Source organism: Durio zibethinus, chromosome 7, assembly GCF_047325235.1.
Source record: "Durio zibethinus cultivar Kanyao isolate XHJ-2024 chromosome 7, ASM4732523v1, whole genome shotgun sequence".
Taxonomy (NCBI): Eukaryota; Viridiplantae; Streptophyta; class Magnoliopsida; order Malvales; family Malvaceae; genus Durio; species Durio zibethinus.
Window position 1 is genome coordinate 11332216 of NC_143168.1, and position 22224 is coordinate 11354439.

General features: G+C 25.5%; 1 protein-coding gene across 1 annotated transcript; it reads left to right on the forward strand.

Moving 5' to 3' along the window:
- The first annotated feature begins 11041 nt into the window (after positions 1–11041).
- On the forward strand, positions 11042–22013 carry ATSPS4F (Sucrose-phosphate synthase family protein). The gene is made up of 14 exons (XM_022862438.2): positions 11042–11407; positions 12790–12879; positions 17098–17318; positions 17430–17493; positions 17654–17853; positions 17961–18441; positions 18654–18785; positions 19102–19233; positions 19326–19502; positions 19616–19669; positions 19765–19827; positions 20330–21172; positions 21280–21407; positions 21518–22013. The coding sequence occupies exons 1-14, from the start codon at positions 11186–11188 to the stop codon at positions 21789–21791; spliced, it is 3081 nt and encodes a 1026-aa protein (XP_022718173.2). The 5' UTR covers positions 11042–11185; the 3' UTR covers positions 21792–22013.
- Positions 22014–22224: the final 211 nt, after the last annotated feature.

Sequence of the window (22224 nt, forward strand, 5' to 3'; positions counted from 1 at the left end):
TTTACAATAATGATAATATTTAAAAATTAAATGTAGATAATAATTATGATCATTGATATTATTAGTATTCAAGTAATATCAATTTATTAATTATCTATTTAGATTTTATTAGTTCAAATAATATAATATATTATTTAATATTAAAAATTACAATTAATATTTTAATTAATAATCTATTTTATATTAAATTATATTAATTATTGATTTTTATTAATTAATTTAAATAAATTTATAAATACTAATTTAACATAAATATTTAAAATAGAATAATAATTATCGAAAATAATTATTTAAATTAGTATCGATAATTTAAATAATTATTAATTTAAAAGATAATTATATTCCTTATAGTCTTAACTATTTAAACTTAAATTAGAATAATATTCAAATAGTTGTTTGTTCAACTTATTTTATTTTAGTAAGTTTATTATTTTATCTAATTATAAGTTAAAATTGGTTTATGACCAAAAAAATGATCATAATAATTTGAAATAGATAATTGTTCAAATAGTCGCAACTATTTGGAATAAATTTAAACTTAAATTAGAATAATATTCAAATAGTTATATAATTATTAAACAATTAACAATTTCAAAAATTAATAAGTAAAAGTTTAAAAAATGAATCTGTTTACCGAACTAGTTTAAATAGTTATGACTATTTAAACAATTTTATACTTCATATCATTATAATCTTTTATTTTATCATAAAACAATTATTTCTATTCATACAAGCTTATTCAAAATAAAACAATACGAATCCAATAATATTCAAAAAATTAATAACTAAGGGATTTGAAAAACAAATTTGTTTCCAAACTAATTCAAATAGTTAAGACTACATGAACAATTATCTAATTCAAATCGTTATGACCTTTGTCTTGTTATAAAACAATTTTCTCAATTCATACTAGCTTATTCAAAATAAAATAAAACGAATTTGTTAATATTACTAAAATTAATAAATAAGAGATTTAAAATAATTTTGTTTACCTAACCAATTCAAAAAATTATACTATTTGAACAATTATATATTTCAAATCATTATTACTTTTTGTTTTGTCATACAACAAATGTTTTTGTTCATATAAGTTTATTCGGAATAAAGTAATACTAATCTATTAATGTTTCAAAAATTAATAAGTGATTTAAAAAATAAATCTATGTATCAAATTAGTTTAAAAAGTTATGACTATTTGAGTAATTATTTATTTCAAATCATTATGACTTTTTGTTCTGTTATAAAACAATTGTTCTATTTATACAAGCTTATTTGGATTAAAATAATACTAATTTGTTAATATTTTGACAATTAATTAGTAAAAAATTTTAAAAATAAATATGTTTACCACACTAGATCAAATAATCACGACAATTTGAATAATTATCTATTTCAATGACCTTTTGCTTTGTCATAAAAGAATTGTTTCAATTCATATAAACTTATTTAAAATAAAATAATACTAATCTATTAATAATCTAAAAATTTATAATAAAGAGATTTAAAAAATAACTTTGTTTTCGAAACAAATTTAAATAATTAGGACTGTTTAAATAATTATCTATTTGAAATAGCTATAACATTTTGTTTTGTCATAAAAAAAAATTTTTTTTGTTCATCTAAGCTTATTTCGAATAGAATAATATATATTTATATACCATCTGCTTCAAAGTATAGTAATAAATTATTATACTATTATGTTTATTTAAATAAACAAAGTAAATATTAAAATTATTTAAATAAATATATTTGTAACTAATTACAAAAGGTTATAATGACTTGAAATATTATAATTATAATTTATAATAAATTATTTACTTGTTGATAATAAATTATTAATTATTATTAGTTAATATTATTTGTAAAATAATATTAAATCAAGTTATAATATTTTTTTATTAAATAGTTATATAAAATATATTAATTATATTTAATAATTAATCAATTTGAGATTGATTCGAATTGTATAGTTAATATAAATTTAATCATACTAGATTATTTAATATAACTAACTAAATTATTATAAAAATATGTTTGTAACCACTATTATAATATTTATTTAAATAATTGTCATAATATAATTATATATTATATGTATAATCCCGTAATTACTAGCTTGTTATTTGAACTATTATATAATTACATATATAATTGTAAGTACAATAAATAAGATAATATTTAAATAATATAAATATAATTTGATATTAATTATTAAATAATTATTTTTAAAATAATTTAAATAAATTATTAATAAATATAATTTATTATTATTATATTTAGAATTTTCATGCATGATTATATCAAGGATGGAGCTGGAACCATTAGAAAGAGGACATTTTGAATAAACTAATGAACATTGGAGACCTTTTTACAAGCCCAAAAATCATTATAAGAAATCATATAAATAACTATTATATAAGTTATTATTTTAATAATAGTTATATTAGATAACTATTATTTTATAAATAGTAAATTTATATTAAGTTAATTTAATATATTAATTATCTATCAGACTAATTATAATCTAATATAATTAAATTAGTATCTATTTAATTATATAAATATAATTTATAAGAAATAAAACTAATTTATAATTATTATATTAAATAGATTAAATAATTATAGTTAAATACATAATATATATTAATTATATATATTTATTAGATATTAAATCTATTAATATTATATATTATTTAAATAACTATAAATTAATAATATATTTATTAAATAAAATTATAAAATAGTATATTAATTGATTAATTTAATATTAAATCTATTTTGATTATATTATCGATAATACTTTAATCAAAAGTAATAATGTTAATTAGATTAGTAAATTAATTAATTTACTATTATAAAATTATTTAATAATTAATAATATAATTACTAAGTTAGTTTATTTAATATATATATTGTTAATTAAATATTACTAAATCTTATAAAATTGTGAATAATAATTATCTGATAAGAATTATTAAGCAGATTAATATTAAATATAATATAAGATAATTATACTATCAATTCAATAGACTATTCACATATACATTTAATTATATTTCTATCCTTAACAATGTTCATAAAGTATGCAATCATAAAATAATTATAAGTAGTATAATTATTTAATATTAATAGAAAATAAATAATTAAATATAGTTTTAATACGATTAGTTGTCATAATCGTTATGACATACCTAGTCAAATTATATGCATAACAAGCTTATTCATCAATGTTATTATAATTATAATTAACTATTATAATTATGTTAATTGTTAAACAATAAAATATGATATAAATACTATATTAATAAATAAACAATTGTTTATTAAATGATGGTTATATTAACACATTTAGTTTAAATTTTAAACTATTAAAAAATTAATAATATCAACAATACTAATATGATTATAATATAAAATAATATTATATACTATAATATATAAATAATATTATTATTTATTAAAATAATTATAATTTTAATAAAATTAAATCAAATATACAATTGTTTAATTAAAATAATATTTTATATTACAAATATAATAATATAAAATTATTAATTATTAATTATAGTATTATGTATAGATACTACTATAATTATATGATACTGAAATATAAATTATTATAATAAGATTATTTAATTAAAAAATTGATATTTAATAATAAAAAATATTAAATTAGTATAATTAACCTGAAACTAATAATAAAATATAATTAAATTGTATAATAAATCTATATATAAAATAATTTATTATAATAAGCCTTTTGTTTTAATAATTAAATTTATTATTAATTAATTTAATAATAAATTATTAATAATTTATTATTCAGTTAGTTATATTATAAATATAATTATTTTATATTATTATATGCTTTTGATTAAATTAAATAATAATTTAGTAATATCTTAATAGTATGTGATTAACTTTATAATATTTTAATTTTATTTAAATATTAAATATTAAATTATTAATTTTTTGAAATTTTAATTGTAAATGTTATTAATTATTATTTTAATAATATTCAATATTAATTTAATATTATTAACTATTATTTAATAATATTAAATATGATTTAACAATATTTAATATTAATTTAATCATATTAAGTATTAAATTTAATATTAATTCAATATTTATTAAATAATATTCAATATTTTGTAATATTTGAGACTAAATATTAATTTAAAAATATTTTGATATTTAAAATTATTCTAATAATATTTTAATATTAAATATTAATTTAATAATATTATTTTTTAGTCTTATATTTAAATTTTAATATTTAATGTTTTTCTATTATTTATTTAATTTAATAATATTTTAATTTTATTTTAATATTAGATATTAATTAATTAATTTTTAAAATCTTAATATTATTTGAATAATATTTTAATATAAACATTATTTTAATAATATTTTCATATTATTTTATACTAAATATTAATTTAGTAATATTTTAATATTTTTATTTAATATTGTCTTAATATTTAATATATTTTAATAATTTTGAATATTTCATATTATTTTAATAGTATTTAAATTTATTTAATATGAATTTAATAATATTTTAATATTACTTCACCAATGTTATCATATTTTATTATTATTTTAATATTTTTGCAATATTCAATATTAATTTAATGATTTTTAAAAATTTTTATGTTAAGTTAATAATATTTTAATAGTAAATATTATTTTTATAATATTATAATATGATAATATTATATTATTGATTTGTATAATAAATATTAATTTAATAATATTTGAATATTAATTAATTATTATTTTATTTATTTAAATGAATATTAATTAATTATCTAATTAAATATTATAATTAAATATGTAAGGATAAAATTGAAATTAATTAAATATATAATATAAAAACCAAACAATGAAATAATGTAATGACTATGAAAAAAATGGGAGGAATGGAATTGCAATTCCCCCAACCAAACATGCTGTAACATAATTAGGAAAATAGAAGAAAATAAAATTAAATAAAATATCTATGACAAAAATATTTTATTTATATATTAAGTAATAAAGGTATATGATAGCCTAAAAAAAGTAATAAAAGGTATATTTAGAAAAGGTAAATATGATTTCTTTTTTTAAAAAAGGTAAAAATTTCGTGCAAAGCACGAACCCAGTATATCAATTATCTTCTTTTTTGAAAGGTAGTGTATATATTATCCTTTTTTTTTCTTAAGTTACAATTATAATTACATCTATAAAATAAATTAAATGATAAACTATCATACCATAATCAAATTAATAAATTAAAATATAATTAAACAACTGAACCCACTATAGTAGGACTATAATTAAACAATTGTTGAAAATAAAATCCTGATTAGTTAATTAAGAGGATGGAATTGAAAGTTTGGGAGTGGGGGAGGATAGAAGGAAGAAATTTGAATGGCCAGAAATGAAACAGTCCAAACCAAATGAATATTCCTTGAAATATCCAAAGAACATTTTTCTATCTCTTGTCAGCCTCATATACATTACATTACTTATGCAACAACAGCCAAACCCCATCTTTTTCTTTTGTTTTGATGTAACCTTCACAATTCCAATGTCCATACATTGATATCTCTTCTCTTTCTATGGCCTTTGATTTTCTTTTCTTTTTTTTTTTTAACTTTATATTTTACTTTCTCTTTTTCTCTCTCAACCTGCTTTTTACTCTTTGCATCTTTTTCACACATTTTCAGCACCTATCCTACTCATGGTATGCCAAGTTGGTTAATTCTTCTTCTGATGCTAATATGCTGTTGCCTTTAACTTTAAGGCATCTGATGCTTCCGAATTAATATTCAAAAAATCCTAATGCTAATATGATCAACGGTCCTATAGACAAGTAGTGCTAACAAGAAACAAACTATATAAGTATAATATATATATATATATATCTTTAAATAAAAAATTATTTAGGATTAATATGCAATTTAGCTCTTGAATTATAACACCTTTTGCGATTTGAACTTATAAAAAAATATTATTTGATATCTTAATTTTTATTTTGTCCTGTCATTTGCTTCAGACATTAATTCTGTTAATAATATGTAAACGTGACAAGAAATTAATAAATAAAATCATGATACATAACATAATTTTATTGACCAATATATACTACGACATCATTTACCTAACACCATAAGTTAATGGAGGAAAATATTTGAAAGAAACAAAGTTAAAGTACTAAATTATGAATTATTTTTTATAAATATCAAATCGTGAAAAATGATTATTAAACTATATAAAAATTCAAATAATTAAAATTTTTTTATTGATTTTAGAAAGTTTGAAATCCAAAAGTTGAATTAACAAAACATATATCATATCAAAATATATATAAACAAACTGCAAAACTTAATTATTTTTACGGTGGCGCAATTAAATGGATATATATATATATTCCTTTTTTTCCAAAAGCAAAATTATATATTTTTTATTTGCAAACGTAATCTTAAGTTACAAAAGAGGATGCAGTCTTTCTCATCTCATAAATCTCGTCATGTCAAGAAATCAAATATGTAGACTTTTTCTATCACATAAAGGTGTAAATAATACATTAGTACTCGTAAGTTACTCAGATTCGATTCGAATAAAATTCGAATTCGACTCGATTATTCTTAAGTCGAGCTCGAGCTCGAGTAACTCAACTCATCAATCAAGCCGAGTTCGAACATTCTTATACCCGACTCGAATAGCTCACGAGCCTAATCGAGTTTTTATATTTAAATATATTTTTATTATTTTAATAGTTTTTATATCTCAAAATTGAGCTCAAGCTCGAGCACAAATAATTGAGCTTTTGTCGAATATAAGAATCGAGCTTATTTTTACATGTTAATCGAGCCTAATCAAATAAGCTCAAGTAATTTTATTTTTATCTCGAGTTGAGCTCAAGCTAAAAAAATAAAACTCGATCGAATTCAAGTCGAGTTGCAAGTCTTGAATTTCGAATCTAGCTCGAGCTCGAGTTTAATATTATATTAACTCAAACTCGATCGATTACACCCTTACGGACCAAACCAATTATAGTATGCTATAAAAGAGAAATTAGGCTTACCATTAACTAAGGTATAGTCTTTTTAAGATCATCTCAAAACGTTTTTGTTAGAAATTCAAATTTCCTTTTTAAAAAATAAATATTTACAAAACTTTTTTTGTTTCATGTTTCGCCATTTGTGAGCTAATTACACATGGTTTTGTTAGCTTTTTAGATGAGGTGAATTGGATTTCTCTAAATTCTTCCCAAATAATGATTTCAATATAGTTGAATGGAAATTAAAACAATAAGCACTTTTGATGAAAATATAATGCAAACAATAACAACTAATGAACCTAAAATCAAATATAAACAATAATAAAATTATAAGGAGATAGGGACAGAGAAATCAAACATAATGATTTATAGAGGTTCGGTCCTTTTTCACAAGGCACTTACATCCTCTTTTCTTGGTTATCCACACCAAGGCTTCAATCCACTATTCTTGAATTAAAAACACAACCTATCTTTTTCTTTCTAAGGCTTAAAATAGAAACCTCTACCCTTTGTAGTATTTTACCCAATCTCACTACATAGCTCTCAAGAGGATACCTCACCTCTTGTTCTCTTCCACCCTAGTATATCAAAGGTAATTTTGCAAACAATAAAACAACATCTCTAAGGCTAAGTGTTTACTAAGTTTAAGTAAAAAAAAATGATGAATGAACAACAAATATAATTTGAATACAATAAACACAAAGATATAGACTTTGGAGCTCTAAAAACTCTTGATTATTTTAGAGAATAAAAATATGGCTTGTTGGCTCTTGCTCTCTTGATGCATCAACTTTCTTGGTGTGTTGGAGTGCTCAATTTATAGAGAAATTGAGGAAATGGCTCTTGGAAGTGTTTGAGAGAAGAAAATAACTGTTTGAAGCATGAAAAAGTAGCCATTGGAGTGATCTTGCCTAGACCCAATCCATCCCTTCCCTTAGGGGATCGATTGGTTCACTTTTGGAAGCCAATTTTGCCTTTGAAAATGCTTACTCGATCGATCCGTAGAGGATTGATTAGTTAAGGGGGTGATCGATCCCCTACATAGGGTGATTGATCCCTCTTGCCATTTTAACAAAAAATTTGTTTCTAGGTAAAAAAGCAATCGATCCCTTCCCTGAGGGGATCGATCCTGTCCAAGCTAGGTGATTGTTTTCCGTTTTATACTTTACTCAATAATTTGATCATAACTTGAGTTATACAAATCCAAATCACAAACTGTTTGAGGGTTTAGAAACTAGAGTTAAAGGGCTTTCTATCTATATAAAATTCATCAACTAATTCATTGTATACAAATTATAGTGAATTTTCAAAGTTATCCCTTATGTAGTTTTTAGACAATTGCAGAGTATCTAGTAAAAAATTCAAAATCTTTTCTTAGAAAATTTGATTTTGATTTTGTTTGATTTATTAGAAAGTAGACACAAAGAGCTTTCCAATCATATAAAATTTAAATATTAAAATTTTGTAAATTAATATAGAAAAATAAAATAATTTCAATGTTGGAAAACTTTGTTCTTGTAAAACAACTTTCTTAAGTTAATCTATTTCTCAAAACTAATATTCTTAAAATTGTATTAAGTCCAAAATGAATAAGTTCACTTTAAAAACAACAATTAGACTTTCATTTAAGCTCAAACAAATAATCTTTAAAGATATATTTGATTTAAGAAATATGAAACCAAGAAAAATTTGTTTAAACTTTAAAAATCATATTATTTATTTAGTATCAAAATATAAAACTTAAAAACATGTACTAAATAAATCTTTTTCAAAAGTTTGATCAAGCTTATTTAGCTTAATATTTTGTCATTTCAAAATAACGATTAATTTAAGGCAAACAAGTTTTAATGATTTCTCTTTCATGTTTGGATTAGTCGGATATGACTTGAAAAAGGGTTGATATGATATAATATAACCGGATTGGTCCGTAGCTAACGTCTTAAGAAGAGTGTACCTAATAATTTTTTCATCATGCCCATCTCACTATTCAAGCTTAAGATTTTTAAGATTAAGCCTCAAGTTCTAATGGTTAACAAGTTCCCGTAATGACAACAAATTATATGCATACATATGCATACATCTATGCCACTATATTAATTATAAGTATTCCTATATATAAATATAAATATAAATATAAATATATTTATATTTATATTTATATATAGGAATACTTATAATTTTATATATATATATATATATATATATATCAAGCATACTGAAAACTAGAAATCAAATGTACTATATAATATCAATGATTTTTCTCCCCCCCCCCCCCGACGATTATGCAAAACTTATTAACCAATATTTTATATATATATATACAATATTTCTTGTGTGTATATATATATATATATATATGAATAGGGAATTGAAAATTGTAAATGATAACACTAAAGTTAGACAATATTAAAATTGAGAAGAATGTATAAACCTATTTTAACAAAAAAAACAGTTTTCAAATTTCAAATATTGTAATTTATGTTGCATATATAAAAGATTTAGTCAGATTTAAAGTCGCAATGTAAAAATAAAGAAAAAAAAACTTATTTTATATTTATCATTGATAAAAAAGTGAAAAGAATATATTGTAGAAACTTTGAATGAAATAGTATGTAAAAAAATTCTGTTTTTTGATGGAACAAATCTTTTATTAAAAAAGTCAATTTATAATAATTTAATTATGACCGAGAATAACAATAATTACTATTAAACTTAAGTTAATTATTTTTTGGATCAGTTGATATATTATTGGAGTTGAGACTTAGAAGTTGCAGATTCAAAAGAACTTAAACACGTAATATCCTCACCAATTAGGTATGTAGCAAGGTAAGAGAGTTTAAAGATAAATTGAAAACTTAAAAAAAAAAAAAAAAAAAAACTCTTAAACTTATTAGTGCCAAAGTTGTTAATTTTTGCCACATCATCACTTTTCCTTCAATTAAGTGCCATTCGTTATTGTCTCAATGCCATTTTGTAAGAATTAAATGTGTTATTTTTTAACACTATAATCCACTTTCAAGTTTCAATGCCAAAAAATTTTTGGAGTTTTATTTGTTGTTTGAACGACACCGCAAACATTAAATTTGAGTTATTATATTATTTTTCAAGTGCGATCTCAATTGGTTGGCATTTGACAGCCAATCTAGCCCTCTTTGGAGTTTTTTTTTTTCCTTATGTTTTTTTAAAGAAATCACAAATCAAGCAAAAAAAATATCACAAATATTCAAGAAACCAGAAAAAAGACTATGCACTTAATCAAATATGCAAAGGATTGCATACAAACATGCACTTAATCAATACAATAAATATCAATCAACTATTACTAATTTTATGAAAATAAAAAATAAAAAAATAATTATATTACTACAAACGTTAAAATTGATTTTAATTTTAATGCTCTATGTTATTTCAAATATTATATACTTTACTAGAAATATTTTATTTCGTACTATTATTTATAATCTCAAAAAGAAATAAATGAAAGTATGAAAATAACTATTAAATTAAATTAAATGGGCTAATGAGTTTAAATTATTTACTTATTTTATGTGTAATATATTTGTTTTTATAAAAATGATATAATGTATGAAAATTATATTCATAATTAATTTTATTTTTCAAGTATAATTTTTAAAGGATGGAGATTCGGAACTCTTTGATATGGATATGTATACTTATTGAGTAAAATGTTTAAGTCTTTTTTTTTTTTTTGAGAAGTTTAATTAATTATATTAATTAAAGTAAATAAAAATAAATATTTTTTAAAAATTTAAAAGCATATAACTAAATAAAAACATTTTATCCAGAAGCGAAGCATATAACTAAATAAAAAGCTTATATTTTATGTGAGAGTCGTAAAAATAGTGATGGCTTGTTTGTTACCGGCTAAAGGATTGGGTCTTACAGTGAGAGACTATTGGAGTTTGAGAGAACCAAATGAGAGCATAAACAATATCTTATAAATTTAAGAGCTGCCTTTGCTTCCTCTTTACATCCCAATTGTTAGTCATCATTTAAAGCATGCAAACCCAGCTCCCCTCGTTTTTCTTCATACTTAATAAACTTGAGAGTCATATGTATAATTAAGGTCTTCTCTTATATATGGTTGATATATCAAAGCAGAAGTAGAAACTAATGGCAGGAAATGAGTGGATCAATGGCTACTTGGAAGCTATTCTGGATGCGGGAAGCAGCACAAGGAAGAGGGATGTTGGGAAGCTGCAGATCGCCAAATTCCAAGAGAATAATAAGCAGCAGCTCGTCAAAGAAGAGAAGCTGTTTAGTCCCACCAAGTATTTCGTGGAAGAAGTCACTAACAGCTTTGATGAATCAGACCTCCATAGGACATGGGTCAAGGTTCCTCTCTCTCTCTCTCTCTCTCTCTCTCTCTCTCTCTCTCTCTCGCTCTCAATATTCCCGTAAACCTCACCCTCTTCATCTCTGAATTCAAACTAGAGACCTCGTATTCTAATCTTAATTAATTCAGGGGTTAGGAAATAGTGCTTTTAATAAAGCAGGCTGTAAAAGTAGCTGGAAATTCTTAATTAAATTTCCTTATTAGAAATATGTTGTTATATGGAGACTAGGCATCCATTATGAATATTTTAGGTCCTACTTATACCATGCTGATATGATATTAATTAGAAAAGGAAGTCTCTTTGATAGGAAAAAATTGGAACTACTTCTTTCAAATTGAAAGAAACTTGACGCTGCTCTATAATAAAACTCATTTTTTTAATTTGTATATAATTATTAGATACATTGTCAGTAGAGTTTTTTAACTCTATAAATAGGATTAATATAGTGACATATTTCATTTCTTTTTTAATTAGTTTTTTAAATTTTAAAATGAATAAGTTTGTTGCAATTATATTTTCACAAAGATACATATATATATATATATATATATAAGTTTAACACACATATATATGAGTATTATAACAACTAAAATCAAATTAATAAATATTTAATTATATTTTTTTCAACCAAATATTTTTTTTATTATATCTAGCATACTTTTTTTTTATTAAAATTGTTACATGTTAAAATTATTTAGCATGATTTTATTTTTATAAAGAATATTGTTAGTGATTTATAAATAAAAATAGTAAGAACAATTATTTAATATATTCATTTTGTTATATATATTTACGTATTAATATACTTATAATTATAAATTTTATTGTTATATGTTGCATATAAAAATCTTTCTTTTTGTTATTAATAAATTTGAACTTTAAAAAAAAAAAATTATTATTATAAAATGTTAATTCAACTTCTTAAAGATCAAGATCCATAACAGATATGAATCTTGTCAAATATATCCTCTTTCCTTTACTACAGGGATTAGAGAGTAGCACTTTTTCTTCCATGAGAAAAATGCTTCTTGTCATTTTACACTTTTATCCTTTTATTAATTATCTTAACATGCTAAAATCTCATTAATTCAATTTTAAACATTGTATTTATGAATAAATTGACTTATTACAAATCAGTAAATCTCACCTTTACACTATATATCAATCATATATATTGTTAAAAATAAGAAAAAAAAAAACAATTTTTTTATGGGATAAGACAACATTATTTTTACCATGAAACTCACAATGATTTTACTATCATTTTATCAAAAAAGAACTTCTTAATTATTATTAATTCTAGGGAATAAAATTGAAGGTAGATGATTTTGTTGTGGAACTTATTGATTGAAAGCAAATAAGGGTGACTGTTGAGTGCAGGTAATAGCAACAAGGAATACTCGTGAACGCAGTAACAGGCTTGAGAATATGTGCTGGCGAATTTGGCATCTTGCCCGCAAGAAGAAACAGGTATCTCTCACTTTGCATCCTATTCCTTTTATCCTCATTAATAGCTTATTGCTTATACTCACAGCTTACAACTACTACTATTTCTCTATTTATTTATTTATTTTTTGCTCTTCTTCTCGTGATGAAATGCTTATGGAATAATACAAAACAGAAAAACATAGTCATGACATTTGTAATTCTGGTTTACATTCTTCATTCAAACATCTACACTAACATAATAATAATAATAATAATAATCATAATTACCAATTAAAAATTATGATTAATTTCAACATTTACATCATTAATTAAATAATATTATTACATTTTTATTATTTATCATCAAGAAATTTTTTAGTTGATTGTATATTTAGAGGTATTTATGGATTAAGTTATAGGTCTGGTTTGACTCCAAATTATTATATTAGAAAATAATATATTTTAATTAACTTTTTATTATAAAATATATTTAAAATAGTAAAAAAATAATATAAAAATATTTTTAATATTTTAATATTAAACCAAAATTAAATGACCGGGTCAAGCCATATAGCTTCAGTTTTAGAGGTGATTGAACTTAGTTTATCTCGGCCCATCGACGTCTCCAAGTATAGCAAGCACTCTTTGGTTAAGAATTCATGTACGATTTTAGCAATTATAAATAACAAAACATTTCAAATGTGTCGTTTAATGATATCGTTGTGCTACTTTATTTATTTGTTTGTTTATTTTGTTCTTCTTCTTTTTCTGCTCTTTTTGTTATTTCCTGTGCTCCTTCACCAACTAGCCAAGAGTCGAATTAATGACAATTGGCCCAGATCCGACCTTTACGAGGGTCAAGGATCGGAGCCTAGCTGGTCAAGCCAATGACATTTCTCTATCTTCACTGCTCCCTCCCTTTCTTCCTCCTCATCAAAAGCACTCTCAACCTTGTTTTTTATATTTATTCGGTTAAAATAATAAAAGAAATATTTAAACGTTATCACTTTATTTATATAAATTTTTATACTTTTATTGTTCTTGCAAAATCCTTAACTACAAAAGCAATCTTTCATTTGAAATAAGAACTATGTAGGTATAAATCTAAAGATAATATTTATTTAGACACAATAAAAATATAAAAATTTATCTTAAAGAAGTGAAATAATGGAGAGTCTTTTTTAGTATTTTAACCATATTTTCTCCTTCGCCCTCTTTACATTTATAACATCTACAAAAGCACAAATGTTGGAAAACATTTGAATTAACGATAATTATATTTTTGTTAATTGTTATTTTTAACATTTTATATAAAAATATTAATAAGATCTATCCAAATTATATATAAGAATTTTAATTCCATTAAAAGACTTTAATTAAATAAATTTATTTGATTAATAAAATTTATTCAATTTATAAGTAAAAATTTTAATTCAATTACATGCAAGTTTTTTTTAATATATAAGTATCTATTATTTGTATAGAACTATTGTTTAATATATATAATTATTATTTAAAAATAAATAAATAATAAATATTCATTGCAATAAATGTGACAAGAAAAAATAGTAAAAGAAAATTCAATATTCCCATTTTGCTAGAGATTTTTTTTTTAAATGAATCAAATGTCCTTTAAAATTTTTAACATCTCAATCATATCCCTTTAGCCAAGTGCTCCCACGTCCTTTTGTTTATAGCAATTGCTTTAAATTATAAATATATTTGCAAAGATAAATTTCCATTATTAATTCTTTGTTCTCCTTATCTTTATTTTTTAAGGGGTATAAACAAATCAAATATGAACAAATTTTTTTTTATATTTGTGATCTTTTTGTTTAATTAACAAAATATAAAATATTATTCATAATCGTTTATTAAACTTAATGAATAAACAGAAATTGAATCTATTCACGAATTATTCATATAATTCTCTATTAGTTTTCACAAAAGAACTAAATATGAAAGAATTTTGCTATATTCATGATTTATTCTTTTAATTAATAAACTTCGAAATGTTGTTCATAATCGTTTGTTAAGCTTTACAAACGAATAAAAACCGAATATATTCACAAACTGTTTGTCAAATGTTCTGTTCATTTGCACTTATCTTTTTCCTTATAATTTTTTTCCTTTCATAAAAAAATTCAAACTTTTTCACTCAATATAGTTTTAATAGTTTAAGATTTGTGATAAGAAGAAGAGAAATAAATAAACAAAAAAGAAGAATAAAATAGAAATGAGTGTGTGAAAAGGGGTAAAATGTAATTTCTCACAGGTTAATTAAGTAATTTCCTAAGGGGATTTGTAAAGAAAAATTTTTAGGGATTACTTATATTTCTAAATAATCATTTTGAATATTTTATTATAAATATTAATATGATTCATCTAATTTATTGTTAGAAAAATAATGAGTTGCAAGGCTATAAAAAAACTTGTGAATACTTGATTGTCTCGTGAACTTCTTGTAGCCTTTTTGTTGAAAAGTTGGTATTGAATAATAATAGACCTTCAAACATGAACAAAATAACTTCAAGTAGTGCTGCAAACACCATATTCCTTAAGACTTACTTCACCCCAACAAGTTTTAGTATGCAAAAAGGGTGAATTGAAACACCTCCAAAATACAATGAATTGTTTGTTTATACTTTATAATAGTATATAAACCACTAAACACACCTTAGTAGAAATAGAAATGCCTTGTCTTTGTAATGTTTTCTATTGCAAACAATGCTAAAGTAACTTACCTTTAAGTTAAAAAGGAATGAAAGAAAGAAAAAGGTAATTCATAATTGAATTGGATTATAAAATGAACTTATATCTATCTCTATAAATAGAGATTAAATCCTAAGGTTGTAACTATTTATTTGTGTTGTTTCAATCAAAGATCATCTCTTTTTTATTATAAATATATCTTTTTAAAAGATTATAGATATATTTGTTCATTTAAATAATCAAACTTTTCATACAAAAAAAAAAAAAATCACTTTTCATGTTTATGGCAATTATAACTTTTCATGCAGAAAAGTTAGTTGCCCCAAGAAAGCAATCGTTTGCCTCTATGGAATTCTAATTTCCATAATGCTTTCTATAGTAAGGTAGTCACTCCTCTATAAAGCAATCAACTCCTTTCTCCATACATAATGTATTCAACATGTGAGCAGTTGACTGTTTTATATAGCATTCGACTTATTTTAATTTTCAAAAAAGTTCCACATTCGACCTTTTATAAAACAATCGACTCTTCCTTAACAGCAGATTGGTTATAACATAGATTAATCCCAGAAAACTATCATCCATTGACAATTGATTTCATTAGGTTTTGAAATCAATTCTACTCACTTTCTAAATATAGCAATAGATTAGTCTAGGTTGACAATCAATTGCTATTTCTACAAAATCTAAATTTAGCTTCTGTTTGATAAAGCAGTCAACTTTTTGCCTTCTTCCTAGAAGTCTAAGGCGGTCGACTGCTCTCTTATATAGTTTTTTTATATGATTTTTTAAGTCTAGAATCATATCTTTGATCTTTAAGACTTTACCTTAAATTATTTATTAAGTTAACTTGATTTCTCTTTTAATGTAATTTTTCTTTGATTAAGTTTTTATTTAATCATATTTTCATTTTTGAAAATATTTTCTAACATTTATAAATAATAATTCTAATTCAATTTAAAAACTTTCATTAGTTGAATTTATTTGATAAATAAGAAAGATAACATTTACATTGAATTAATTTATCTTCATAGTTCTAATTTACATTGATCCAAGTTAGTTTCATATATTTGCATATAAGATAAACTTTACATGTTGGGCATCATACATATATTTCTATAAATGTGTATAAACATATTCCCTCTATTTAAAAAAAAAAAAAATTAGTCACTGTTTGACTTTTCATGGTCAAAATTTTTAATATGATCTCTTTTTATTTTAAATTTATTATTGATTAAAACCTGGGAAAGTAATTTTTATAAACTTTGAATAAAATAGTCTCTAGACATATGACTTTTAAAATTTAAATTCACTAAAATATTTAAAATAATTTAAATCAAAATTGATAATTTTCTTTTTTTTGGTTTGATAAAATTTGACCACTAAACATCAAACAGTAACAACTTTTTTAAACGGAAGGAGTATATAATCACATAGATGCACATCACACATTCTTGGATAATGAATAATGGTATTAAATAAGCAAGGAAATTTTTTTCTTTTTTGACTGTTAAACATAAAAGAAGGAAATTAACATTATATTTGCAGATAGCATGGGATGATGAACGAAAGCTAACAAAACGACGACTTGAACGTGAGCAAGGTCGTAACGATGCTGCAGATGACCTATCGGAGCTCTCCGAAGGTGAGAAGGAAAAAGGTGATTCCAATATTTTGGAATCAATCAAGGACATATCCAGGATCAACTCTGACACTCAAATCTGGTTTGATGATGATAAGTCTAAACATCTCTACATTGTCTTGATTAGGTATTGCAACACACCAAATGTGCTTTTTCAATGAACGCAAAAAAATATATATATTTTAAATAAAAAAAAAGAGATAAAAGTCATTAACTGTTTATTGTTCCTGGCATGCAGCATACATGGGCTAGTCCGCGGAGAAAACATGGAACTTGGGAGGGATTCTGATACGGGTGGGCAGGTACAAACTACAAAGTGCCTTAATATTTTCATTTATTTGGTTCTAAAAACTTGTCCGAAAATGGAAACATAGAGTCAAATCAATGACATAAAAGTAAATGATGTCAACCCGGTTACTAAACTAAGCTAAGGAACTGAGCACGCTTGTGGTTTATTTTCAGGTGAAATATGTTGTTGAACTTGCTCGGGCTTTAGCAAACACGAAAGGAGTTCATCGTGTGGATTTGCTAACCAGACAAATCACGTCACCCGAAGTAGATTCAAGCTATGGTGAGCCTATAGAGATGTTGTCCTGCCCATCCGATGATACTGGAAGTTGTGGAGCCTACATAATCCGCATCCCTTGCGGGCCTCGTGACAAGTAATTACATGTTCATTTTTATTTTTCTATATATTTCTAATTACGTTACTTGGCTAGTTCCAAGTTGGCTTACGCCTGAAATCTGAATACAAAGTTTCTCCCTCTAGGTACATAGCCAAAGAATCTCTCTGGCCTCACATTCCTGAATTTGTTGATGGGGCTCTAAACCACATTGTAAATATGGCGAGGGCTTTGGGTGACCAAGTCGACGGGGGGAAACCAACATGGCCTTACGTGATCCATGGCCATTATGCCGATGCTGGAGAGGTTGCAGCCCACTTGTCCGGGGCCTTAAATGTGCCCATGGTTCTAACAGGTCACTCACTTGGTCGGAACAAGTTTGAACAACTGCTCAAACAAGGAAGATTGTCTAGGGAAGATATAAATGCCACATACAAGATAATGAGGAGGATTGAGGGTGAAGAGTTGGGGTTGGATGCAGCTGAAATGGTGGTAACTAGCACAAGGCAAGAGATAGAAGAGCAATGGGGATTGTATGATGGCTTTGATCTTAAGTTAGAGAGGAAGCTTAGAGTTAGAAGACGACGTGGAGTAAGTTGCCTTGGAAGATACATGCCAAGGATGGTGGTACGTACAGACATGCTCTGCATTCTCTGCATTGTATTTCCACCCTTAGAAAGAACGATTTCAAATGCTTAGTCATATATAGTACAATTACTTCCAAGTTCTAGCTAACCTATAATCACATTCATGTGCAGAAAGGCGGACCAGAAGTTGTATTTTGATAAGGTCTAATAACAACAATAATCTTAAATGCTTAATTTCTTATATGGAATCAGGTCATACCACCGGGCATGGACTTCAGCTACGTTACAACACAAGATTCATTGGAAAATGATGGTGATCTCAAGTCATTGCTTGGATCCGACAGAGCTCAAAACAAAAGGCATCTACCTCAAATATGGTCTGAGGTCAAACATCATTCTCTTACTCAAAACTCAAATGAGAATCGATAATTTTATTCATTAAGAAAACTATTGTTATGTACTCAAGTGAATCTTATCTATTGCCCCAAACAGAGAAAAACTATTTGAACACTAAGCTTGATTGATGTTTTTTGGCTATTTGCTTTTGTTTTCTTTTTTTTTTTTTATTGTATACATTTTGCTTTCTATTCCTTTTTTTTTTCAGAAAGGAAAAAAAAAATCTCTTTGAGACATCCAGTATCTTGTCAGATGATATGGTCTGGTTTCCAGCAACATTGTCTAACTGTTTTTAACAACGCAGATAATGCGCTTTTTCACGAATCCTCACAAGCCCACAATACTTGCACTATCTCGTCCTGACCCCAAGAAAAATGTTACTACATTACTCAAGGCTTTTGGAGAGTGCCAGCCCCTCCGAGAATTGGCCAACCTGGTAAAACTATGTTTCACCTCAAACAGGATCCAAGTATGATAAGCATAACACCAACTTAATCTGTTTATTGAATTTGTATCCTATTGTTACAGACATTGATACTTGGTAACAGAGACAATATTGAAGAGATGTCCAACAGCAGCTCAGTTGTGCTTACAACTGTACTAAAGCTCATCGATAAGTATGACCTATATGGTCAAGTGGCCTATCCCAAGCATCACAAACAATCACAAGTTCCTGAGATTTATCGCTTAGCTGCCAAGACCAAGGTACATATATTCATTAGCTTTGCTAAGAATTTTGCCACACCGTAATCACTTTTTTTTTCTGCAACCCTAAAAACTGTTATCATTGACATTTTGTGGCAACTTTATTCTCAAAGGGAGTTTTCATCAATCCTGCTCTAGTGGAACCATTCGGTCTTACAATCATTGAGGTATGTATAAAGCGTTTGACTCGGAATGCATAGACTTGATCTTAGTAACATCCAGACTTCTAATTATTAATTTTCATTCTAATTTCATCTCCCAGGCAGCTGCTTATGGTCTACCTGTTGTTGCCACAAAAAATGGTGGACCAGTGGACATCTTGAAGGTAAGATACAGTAATATCATATTACCCACCAAAAAGTTTGGTTTCTATCTTCCATTCCAAGTCATATAGCTTATTGAAAAATATGCAGATTCAACGAAATCCCAAGACCAACATCTCCACTAGGCCACCTAAATGCAACATCAATAGCAACTTTGGCTTCCCCATGAAATTCAGAGTCCTAAGAAGGCATACCACTGCAGTGATAATGATTTTAATCCAACTTGCTTATGAATCCATCTATTACCTGTCCCAACTCGTCCTGTTACTTTCCCCAAAACTCATGATTCAATGATCTAATTCTTTACCATATTGGTTTGGCATGACACAGATCACTCAGAATCCGTCTATTTATGCCAAATTTGAAGTATCTAATATATAGAAGTTTGCTTAATCTTGGGAGAAACCTCTCTTCTATCCTTCCTCTTACCTTCAGTCTGCTAAGTTTTGGCTAGTTATATGTACTATATTTCCACCTTATTAACAAACAAGATTTTATTCCCAGGTACTTAACAATGGCCTCCTAGTTGACCCACATGATCAGAAAGCCATAGCAGATGCCCTCCTTAAGCTTGTTGCTGACAAGAATCTATGGGCTGAGTGCCGAAAAAATGGCCTCCGAAACATACACCGTTTTTCATGGCCAGAACACTGCCGTAACTACCTCTCACACGTTGAACATTGCAGGAACCGCCACCCCACTAGCCGTCTTAAGATAATGACAATTCCTGAAGAACCAATGAGTGACTCTTTGAGGGATGTGGAAGACATATCTCTTAGATTTTCCATCGAGGGAGATATAAAACTCAATGGAGAGATTGACGCAGCAGCCAGACAGAAGAAACTCATTGAAGCCATTACGCAAATGGCTTATTCAAATAGCAACACCAGCATTATTTACAGTCCTGGTAGAAGACAGATGCTATTTGTAATAGCAGCTGATTGCTATAATAACAACGGAGAAATTACAGAGACCTTTCAAGCAATAATCAAGAACGTGATGAAAGCTGCAGGCTTAAGTATTGGCCTAGGAAAGATAGGTTTTGTATTGCTAACTGGGTCAAGTTTAAGAGAGACTATGCAAGCATTGAGTTCTTGTCCAGTAAATATTGAAGATTTTGATGCATTGGTCTGTAATAGTGGAAGTGAAATGTATTATCCATGGAGGGATATGGTGGCAGATATGGACTACGAAGCTCACATTGAGTACAGATGGCCAGGTGAAAATGTGAGGTCAATGGCAATGAGGCTTGCTAGGACAGAAGATGGGGCAGAGAATGACATCATAGAGTATCTAGACGCATGTAGTTCCAGATGCTACTCTTATAGCATCAGACCTGGTGCAAAGGTGAGTATGTTTATGAATTATGATGATGTACAATAATAATCATAGTAAAGGACTACCAACTCAACAGGTGCATTTCAAATGTAATTGATGAATCTAAGTTATGGCAGACTCAAAGAATAGATGACCTTCGCCAAAGGCTTCGGATGAGAGGCTTCAGGTGCAATCTTGTCTACACTCGTGCAGCATCAAGGTTAAATATGGTGCCATTATTTGCATCAAGAATGCAAGCACTAAGGTCAGGCCCATTTTTTGTACCATTTATGCATAAAATATTTACACTAAATTTAGTGGTTCCTACAACATAAAGAGCAAAGTTACTGTTAAATGACTCCTTGTGCTACGCAGGTATCTTTCAATAAGGTGGGGAATTGATCTTTCCAAAGTGGTCTTATTTGTGGGGGAGCAAGGGGATACAGACTATGAAGACCTGCTAGGTGGCCTACACAAGACCTTAGTTTTGAAAGGTTCTGTGGCATATGGCAGTGAGAAGCTCCTTCGGATTGAAGACAACTTTAAAAGAGAAGATGCAATCCCCCAAGGCAACCCTAACATCATCTCTATAGAGACCAGTGAAGCCCAGAATATAGCAGGAGCTCTGGATGCTCTAGGGATCAAATGATACTCTATCTCTCTCTCTCATTTTTATGCATCTTAGAGCATATACTTCTATAGTTAATTCAGTAGCAAGAATATAGCCAATACATATGAAAGCATATACACATCAACCAGTAAGATACTTTCAAATTCTAAGAATAATATAAATCTGAATTTGTAAGAAATTGTTGCAACAGGAAATATTTTTTTTACTCTTGAATGTCATAGAAATGACATGAAGGATTGAGATGTTGTCCACAAGATATTTAAGAGAGATGTGATTCCTTGTGTGCATGTATGTGCTCAATTTTTAATGATTTGTTGAAGCAGCAACATGTTTCATTCTTTTTCACAAGGAATCTGAAAAAGCTAAAAATATAAGATGGCTGGGTAACTGGAAAAAGAGCACATCAAACAATATTGGCACAGTGAGAGATGACAAAATTTCACAGAATTAT